The sequence below is a fragment of the Rutidosis leptorrhynchoides genome, chromosome 1, assembly GCF_046630445.1.
Source record: "Rutidosis leptorrhynchoides isolate AG116_Rl617_1_P2 chromosome 1, CSIRO_AGI_Rlap_v1, whole genome shotgun sequence".
In the NCBI taxonomy this organism is placed as follows: Eukaryota; Viridiplantae; Streptophyta; class Magnoliopsida; order Asterales; family Asteraceae; genus Rutidosis; species Rutidosis leptorrhynchoides.
This window is the reverse complement of record NC_092333.1, coordinates 642645045-642654484: the sequence shown is the minus strand read 5'-3', so window position 1 is coordinate 642654484 and position 9440 is coordinate 642645045. Positions and strand designations below refer to the sequence as shown.

At 41.8% G+C, this 9440-nt stretch overlaps 1 protein-coding gene across 1 annotated transcript; it reads right to left on the bottom strand.

Moving 5' to 3' along the window:
* Nucleotides 1–5784: 5784 nt before the first annotated feature.
* On the bottom strand, nt 5785–8954 carry LOC139885711 (protein NRT1/ PTR FAMILY 4.3-like). The gene is made up of 5 exons (XM_071869462.1): nt 8828–8954; nt 8519–8736; nt 7753–8193; nt 7030–7172; nt 5785–6744 (listed from the first exon to the last, which is right to left on the bottom strand). Exons 1-5 carry the CDS (start codon nt 8952–8954, stop codon nt 5874–5876), a joined length of 1800 nt encoding a protein of 599 aa, XP_071725563.1. The 3' UTR covers nt 5785–5873.
* Between the last annotated feature and the right edge of the window lie 486 nt (nt 8955–9440).

Below are 9440 nucleotides of genomic sequence, written 5' to 3'. Positions count from 1 at the left end.
ATTGCGCATAAGTTAAATGTTAAAATTTTGCACGCGTATGTGGATTCAAAGCTAGTATGCAGTCAGGTCAGCGGAGATTTCGAAGCGCATGACATAGCCATGCAGCAATATCTATCGCTTGTTCACAACCTCGCTGACCAATTTGAAGCTTTTCAAATCTCCCATGTAATGCGGGGGCAAAATAAGAAATCGGATGCGCTAAGCAAACTGGCTGCCTTGGCTTTTGAACATATGGGGAAGAAAGTTCTAATAGAAGAACTCAGTGCGAAATCCATTGTTATGACTTATGATGCCGTTAGTGGCACCAGTTGAGGAATCAAGCCCAACATGGATGACGCCCATCGTGGCTTTTCTGCGGGATGGCACATCTCCGGCGGATTCCGCTGATGCAAAGAAAGTCCGCGTTAAGGCACCGCTGTATGCCCTTGAGGGTGACGTCCTATATCGAAAGAATTATTTGGGACAGCACTTAAGGTGCATTGGCCCGAAAGAGGCAGAGGAAGTTGTACGCGAGGTGTATGAGGGTGCGTGCACACTCCATTCGGGGCACAGGTCCATTGTGTCAAAAATAATGCAGCTAGGATATTATTGGCCCACCATGTACGCGGATACTGCGCGCATAGTTAAGCAATGTGAATCATGTCAAATACATGCACCTATTAGCAGAGCACCTGCGCATCCAATGATACCAGTCTCCTCACCGTGGCCATTCTGCAAATGGGCAATCGACATAGTCGGACCATTCCCAAAAGGCCGAGGTAATTTTATCATTTATTTTCTAAACATGTTACTCACATCAGTACCTTACGCACATTCTGCACACGCAGGAAACATCAAATTCTTGATTGTTGCAATCGACTATTTCACAAAGTGGGTCGAAGCGAGACCGCTGGCAGCAATCTCAGGAAAAAGGGTGCGAAATTTTGTATGGGAAGACATCGTCTGTTGATTTGGTATACCAAACGAAATTGTTAGTGATAACGGTACGCAGTTCGCGGGTGACCCTTTTCGCAGCTGGTGCGCGGAGCTTAATATTAAGCAAACTTTTACATCTGTTGCGCATCCGCAGGCGAATGGCCAGTGCGAAGTCACCAACCGGGATATAGTAGCTGGAATCAAAGCTAGGTTGGGTCATGGTCGCGTAGGTTGGGTGGATGAACTACCGAAGGTTTTATGGGCGCATAGAACAACACCCAAAGCAAGCACTGGTGAGACCCCGTTCAGTTTGGTCTATGGATCAGAAGCTGTTGTACCCGCAGAAATTGGGGTACCAACGTTCCGCATACAAAATTTTGATGAGCAAAATAACTCTGAAGCTTTGCGGGAAAATCTTAATTTGCTGGAAGAGCGCAGACTCTCTGCGGCTGTCAACGAAGCAAATAACAAGCAAAAAAATTGCAAAGTACTATAATCGGCGTGTGCGTTCGCGCTCTTACAAGTGCAGTGACTTGGTTTGGCGTCAGAATGACGCAAGTCATGCGGAGGATACTAGGAAACTGGGCCCCCGTTGGGAAGGTCCATACAGGGTAGCGAAGGCAAACAATACCGGGGCGTACCATCTCGAGACATTAGATGGAAAACCTGTGAAACGCACTTGGCATGCGACGTTATTGAAAAAATGTTATATGTAGCTAGGTGGACCTGATCACTCCAGTTTATTGTAGCACATTATTTTTTCTATGTAATTTCCGTCCGTTTGGATGTGTCGCGGTTGTAATTGTGATTAATGCCAATTAAATATTTACTCGCGCATACTTTTGTTGTTTAAATCTTGTTTGTATGCGGTTCCTGCCTACTTAAGGGGTGTCCTCTAGCCCCCGTGCGGCAGAAGCCTGTTTGGTTACAAGGCTAGACACTAACGGCAGGCGAAGGGAATTGGTTTTCCCCTAGCCAAGCGCCACGTAGACTAGATGGCTGCAAAGTCGACTTAAAAAATTACAAGCATTGGTTTGCTTGTGCGTAATTACTCTCGCATTGGTTTGCTTGAGGAACTCTTAAGCATAAAGACATTGGCTTGTTTTTAGTTGCGTTGCTTACCATACAGCTACCGTGCACCTCTAGTACATGACAAAGCAAAAACGCAGTAGCTTCTGAGTCTAAATTGTTAAGGATAAATTGTTAAAGTATTGGTTTATTTTACGCAGTACCATCCGCATACGCATGAGTTTTGGATAACTATGCGCATGGGCATGCGGTTCACATTTTGTTTTGATTCGCGATATATAAACAAATAAACACACTGCGCATGCATATCAGAAATATATATACAGCGTAAAATTAAGTTGTTACATAAGAGGTAATTGTTTGTAACGCCTGCCCAACACGGGACTTAGGGCTGCAAAAATACAAATACCTGCCTAAGCATAGGACTTACGGCGCAATCCAACACTAATAATCCTCCTTCAAAAACCCATCGATCGACATGTTCGAGTCCGCAGCAAATGCGTTGATTAGGGGGATAGGGATGGACTTGTAGGCTTCTTCTGCCTCCATTAACGCCGCAGCCGTTCCCTCTTTTAGCTTCTTTTGAACGATGTCGGGGAATGGCGGTGTTAGACCGCAAGCTTGGATTACCTCCTGCACAGCCTTGTTGATTTCATGGTCCCTGACCGCATCAACGTAGGCATTGAACTTGTCGGACACAGGCTCTGAGTCCATCACCTTTTGCGCAATGGTAGGGAGTGCGGTGCGCAGCTTCGCTAGATCCGCCTCTGCCAGTTCGCGGTTGGTTACCGCGTCATCCCTTTACCTCGTCACTTTCTCAAGCTCCGACCGCAAGCGTTCTGCATCCCCCTTCGCCTGCTCAACCGCACCAACCAGCTCACGACTCTTTTTTCTTTCCTCAATCAGCGCAGTTTTGGTTTCATTCGCGGTTGACTCAACCGCCTTGCACGCCTCCTCAGCAGCATCCCTATCCTTCTTAACCTGATCTACACCCGCCTGCAGTAGCCCTAGCTCTACCTCTTTGCGCAAAGCTAGCTGGTATATGCTGGAAGAACGGCGGGCCTGATCCGCAAACATGCCGAAAAATACCAGGCCGTTTTGAATGAAGGCATTGTGCGCCTGGTTAAACGGTAGAGTGGCCAGTTGCTCGCGGAATTCGACCGAAAAGATTTGCTGCAGGAACGCAGACTGCTCTGCGGCATTTTCCGCAGAAGACTGTGTGAGTTGGCTAAGGTTGGCAAGGCGGAAGCTACCTTGCGGAGGAGTTGGTGTAGAATTGGAATCCACGTGTATTGTCTTATCCTTTGATGTGGCGGTATCTTGGAGATCTGGGTTGACCCGCGGGGTGGACGGCTGCGTCTCCTCCACATGCTCTGCATATCAGTAAATCGTTATAACGTGAACTTTAGTATGCGGTAAACGCGCAAGGAATGGACGCTTACCAGTAATGGGGGGAAGTAGTTCTGCGGAGCTTGGCTCGATTGGAACAAAGTTATCGTTCCGTATGTCCTCCCTTTGTTTGGGAGTCATCTTCTTCTTCTTCTGCTGAGCCGCAGAGGTCTCAGCTGCTTTGCATTTATTGCCAGATGCCGCAGGTGATTGCTCCGCGTTTTCGCTAGCTTTCTCCTGCTCTAGCTGTACGTTCACATCTTGCTTGCGGAAGGAGATTCCCGCAATCTCTTCCGCAGTCATCACCTTCTTCATCCTCATTTCTGCAAAGATACGCGCATGCGTTAGATAATATACATACAAAAATAGTTTAGTACGTGATTATACTATCCCTACCCTTTCCATCCGGTCCGACTATGGCTGGGCGCACATCCTCCCATGGCCAATGTGCGGATATCTTCCCTAGCCGCAGCATCACGTTCCCATATGATCGATGCACTAGCTGTGCGTTTGCACAGTCCGCTAATAGTTTCCTTTCGTCGTCATTCAGGGTGGGGGTCTTGTTTACATCCTTTTCCACTTTCTCGACCCATATCAGCGTTTGCGAGAAGTTTGCACTCACCACAGTTTGGTCGATGAAAAAGAATGTCTCTTTCCAATTCCCCGCATTCGATTTTGGGGTCTTGGTGAAGTTTTGACGAGCGAAGAAGGTGAACCACGATTTGTGGTGGTTGGCTAGTCGGTATAAATGGCAAAACACCTTCACCAGGGGCACTTTGTTGAGTGCAACGCACCACATCTCGAACAAGACTATTTTTCCTATAGCGTAAGGATGTAACTGGCCTAATCTGACCTTAAGGTGATCTAGCACGCCCAGAAAGAAATCGGTGGGAGGAACCCTAAAGTTGCCATGCTTAAAAGCATGTTCGTAAATAGCCACCTTTTTCTCCGGTGGCTTGTGGGCTCGCTGATTGGACAAAGGGGGCACCGGATTGTACTTGGCTAGGGGGGGTACTGTTTCACTAAGTAATCTATGTGCTTCTGCTCTATAACAGACTCTACGCTATCTACATACGTCTCGTTAGCTTTAGTCATTTTCTAGGAGTAATCGGATGAATACTAACATTTAAATGGTGGCCGGAATGTTTGATTTTTGATCGAAATTCAAATTGGCAGCGTAACGAGGAAGCTTGATGCAAGAAAGTGGAAGTGAGCTGCAAAATGGGCTATTTATAGGGAAGATTGAGGGTCATGGGATGGAGTGGTGTGATCATGGCTGTACACGTGTAACGCAATCGACGGGTAGCATTTTATTTACGCGCGTGGATGCCAGTTGGGTATGATTACATATACGCGCGTGGTTGGCACGCGCCTGCCACACTGCCACTTTATGTCATGTCAGCCGAATGGGCTTCTGCGATTGTGACAGGCATTTAATGGCATCGAGACGCACGCGGAATATTAACTGCTAGCCGTTTTCTTGTTTTTTCTTTTTCGCTTAATAGTTTGATATCATACGCCTCGCGCCATATAACATCAAACTGGGGGGACATAATGATACCGCAACCCGCAGGCGCACCACATATGTATGCGGGCAATCATTATTGTGCGTATGCGTGTTCTTGTGTGCGGTATGCGGCGTGCGATTACCTTTGTTTCCGGTACGGCGGTTGCTTAGCTGTCAAGTAAATATCTTTTCCATAATTATATCCGTGATTCGGGGGAGTCAGTTATGGATGAGATTATCATGATCTGGGACGGTTCTAGAATTAGGGTTTGCCTATAAATACAAACCCTAATCATCATTTACCGGACACGGCACATTACGTAACCATCACATACGATACACATTACGTGAAGCAGCATCATTCAGCATCTTTTCAAGGTTAACAGGTTAGTCTTTTGTAAGCTAGTACCTACGACCTTATTTGGGGCCTCTTGATCGACGACCGCTATCGGAGGTGGACTTAATCACTTGGCCACCCCGCCGACATCATCATGTCGGCCAGGGTTATTCACGGTAGCCGGACCGGTGAGCCACGTTCTAAGATCCTTAAACCCCTCTTTATGTATTGAGCAGGCATATTAAACCTTACGGTTAAAATATGCATGATCATTAGACCACTCACAGCGCATGTAAGTTCGACCCTCACTTTTGTCTTAATTGAGCATATTTCATAACGGAAGAAGCATATTTTTCTAGCATAAGTTGTTTGTACTCATGGTATTAACATTTGCATAGTGAAAATAAATAATATCGTGGCCGTCAGCACAGTTATTATAAAAAGTATGTCATGGATGATACGAGTTTGGTCTTTCTTTTGCATGAGGCTAATTTGGCAGACTGACTGGCAGTTCAGTTCTAGGATTGATAGTGGTCTTAGAATTCAATTGCCTTCCATTAGAAAATGCAACACGTACTGACACTTTTTCATATTTATAAATCGTTATACAATATCGTATACTACTGCATTATGTCTTATGGACTAAAATACATTACTGGTTAAATATACGTACATTAATCTGATCAAATATCATATTTAAGGAATATTATCATCTCCAATGGAAATGGAATTATTATGATATTGTTTTCCTGAGGACGACGCGTTACTTGAATTAGTATACCATCTTGACCAAAATAGATAGTTCAGGAAGTTGATCAAACTTAGTCCTGCTAACAGCCAGTAGAAAAGGTCTAATCTATCCTTATTCAGATCATTACCTCCGAGCCAACCGCCATCTGATGATCTCGATGTAATCTTATTAACCAATGAAACAAGCACCGAGCTAAGATAGAACCCAAACGAGTAAGAACAGTATGTCATAGCAGTTAAAAAAGACTGCATCCCTCTTAAATTTTGCTTGTAAAAAAACTCGATCAACCCCACAGCCGTAAACATTTCAGAAACTCCAAATATCAGAAACTGCGGTGTAATCCAAAAAATGGATAATGTTTGACCAGAGTTGACAAATGAACCCCTTCTTTTATTCTCCATTAGTGCAGCAAAGACCATTGAAAAAGTGACAACAAATAAACCGACCCCAATGCGTTGTAATGGGGTGATTCCTGAATCGTGACCCGTAATTTTACGGGCAAATGGGACGAAAAAGTAGTCGTAAATAGGGACTACAAAGATTAGTAAGATGTAAGGAATGGCTTGAAGTGAGGCTGGTGGGATGTGAAAAGATTTTGTGATTTGGGTGTTCATAATACTCCCTTGTGACACTGAAAATGTCTGTAGTTGTGCTAAAATTGTGTTAAAGACGATTGTGCACGCGAATATTGGGATAACCGAAATTAGGAGTTTTACTGTTTCGACCTGATTCACAGTACACAACCTCCATGGGCTTTCGTCTACGTTGTTAACGTTGTTCGCTTCTTGTTTCCTTATGCATGCTTTGTCTAAAAACCTGAAAATTGTTTTGCACAATTCAGAAGACATATTTCTATGATAATTTTTATTTAGACAGTTCTACTTTTTATTAATCTTCTAGATAATTTAACACATCTGCAACCAAAGGGCCATACCCAGCGCTATGGCCCTTCCAACCAGGAGGTTGAAAGTTCGAGTCATGTTCATACATTTTGTATATATATTTCGTGGTTAATTCGTGTAGTAGTGTGTGTGAGAGTTTGCCTTCATTTTTTTCTTAAAAAAAAAAAGTTATAATACATCTGCAGCTTCTTATGTTTACCTGAACCTATCAGTATGACTAAGATTTACAGTCTCGTTCGATATTGCAGAACCGTTATTCCACTGATCGATTATGCTTCCATGAAGCGTATGAGGATTTGATGGGCTATCTTGACTCCTCTTTAAAAACGCAGCAACGAAAACCTTTATATAAAAAATTTATAAGTAATGATCTAGTAAAACAGAAGGAAAAAGATGGTCAAAATATACTGGAGATACAAGTAGACCAAACTAAGCAAAGAAAAATTTATATTTGTCTCCTTTATTCTAATAGAGAAAGAAGTACAAACCAAAATAATACTTTTATTTTTAAATTTAGACAACAAATTAAACAAGTCTGCATGCACTAACATGACAAAGCAATAAATAAATAAAGTATGAAGAGAATCTTAGTCTGTTTTAATAATATCAAATTTGGAATATAAACATATAAAATCATGCAATTAAAGAAATAGAAGTTTGACATTTTTGGAAGATTGACTATAAACAGAATACTAATAGTATGGTAGAAATTGAATCCTTGTTCTCTTCTCAAAAGTATGAGAGAGAAAAAAAATCTATCCTATTTTTTAGGAACGATTGTTTATGTTATTATGAAGGAAGAAGTTTCTATTGGGATGCATTTATAAAGTCTATAGTGATGTCATTGCCTGCATCATCTAGCATCTTATAATTTAATTACATCTTTGAAGAGAAATTTTAAAAGAAATTGGATCTTAATTACCTGTGCAATAGGAGCTAATATGCTTCCTCTAGGAGGCTTATTTCTATAATAAATGGTACCAGAAACCAAACAGATCAGGCCCATTGCCATGACAATAGCAGACACCCCGAACCCAATATCCATACCCGAATGGGTTTGGATCCAAACAATAAAGGTGAGTGCTATAAGTTCACCCATGGAGAATGCAAAGTAAGCAGCATTGAAGTAGCTAGAGAGCTTCTTGGACTGTTTTGAGTCACTTTTGTTGAACTGATCAGCACCATGAGCCAACATGTTTGGCTTCATGCACCCACTTCCTAATGCCACCAAGTACAACGCCACAAAAAATATTAAACCCTCCACTCCCTTGGCTTCTAAGCATTGGTCCCCTTCGGTTAGCATGTCACACTTAGGTGGCTTTAGTTGTGGGAGATGGGCTTGGACTGATAGCAATATGAACCCCTGCCAAAAAAAGTGTTAAAGTGAAAACGATCCAAATAAGACAAGATATTAAGTACTCCCTTACTCCCAAAATAACTGTATCAGTTTGACTTTTCAAGTGATTCTCGTACAACTTTGACTTTTTATTTTTTGTTTGTGTTATATAATATTAGATAGAAATTATACCAATGAAAACACGTTTAAAACGTAGTTCATTCATATAAGTTTCATTAATTATTACATAAAACAAACAAAAATATTAAAGTCAAAGTTGTGATAGTAGACATCTAAAAGTCAAATGGGACACGGAGAGAGTATGAGTTAAGGGAATGCAATTTGTACTTACTGAGAGTTCAATGAAGCCGAAAATGAGCATGGTCCAGAAACAACCAAGATAAGAATCGGAAAGATAGCCGCCAAAGAGAGCGAGAATGAATATAGTACCGATAAAGTTTGTGACTATGTTTGCGGATTTCGATAGCGAAAAGTGCATCTCATTTATGAGATATGTTATAAGATTGTTCCCAACTGCTGCTATAGCCATTATCTCAAATGATTGCACCCCTGCACAATACAAAAACCCATACCATACCAAAAATCAATAACTCATGCCTAATGATAGTAATAACACAAAAAGTGAGTTAAACAGTCGTACCAAGAACGAACGCAGCAGCTCGCATGCCGCCGTGTTTGTTGTTAGTTGAAGTCCTGCCCTTCCAGTCAACTGAAGGCTTTTCAAAAATGCCATCTCCATTTTGATCATAACTACTCTTGGATTCCATATTTGTAGGAGTTGGTGTATGTAAATAAGATGAATTGAAGCTATATATATAATGAAAGCTATGGTCTGATCACAGGTAGCAATGATAATTCAAAGCGTGTGGGGGCTGTGCTTAAACTATATATCTTTGATGAATGAATGTGTGACAAGTTGGCCTATATCAACCTCTACATATTATATATACAACTCTCCACTAACTACTACTATACATACCATCTTCATTTCTTCAGATTTATTTATTTATATAATTTTATAATTACACATTAAAATTAATATTAAAAAGATTGTGTACAGGTAATACAACAAGAGGAAGTAAGCAAATAAAGGCAAGTTCCACATAGCAGCCCATATAATTGTAACCCTACTAATTATGTTTGACATGTATATATCCATAACTTTGTAATGTATGGTGGACTGTCTTTTTTGAGTTCCCATTATTGGTCAAACATGTAATACAGATCATATAAGTTTAATGTTGAAACTTAGA

Coding starts and splice junctions, on each gene's coding strand:
- LOC139885711 (XM_071869462.1), bottom strand. CDS start 8,954: ATGGAATCCAAGAGTAGTTATGATCAAAATGGAGATGGCATTTTTGAA. Junction 8,194..8,518: donor TCGGCTTCATTGAACTCTCA/GTAAGTACAAAT, acceptor TTTTTTTGGCAG/GGGTTCATATTGCTATCAGT. Junction 6,745..7,029: donor AGTCATACTGATAGGTTCAG/GTAAACATAAGA, acceptor AACAATTTTCAG/GTTTTTAGACAAAGCATGCA.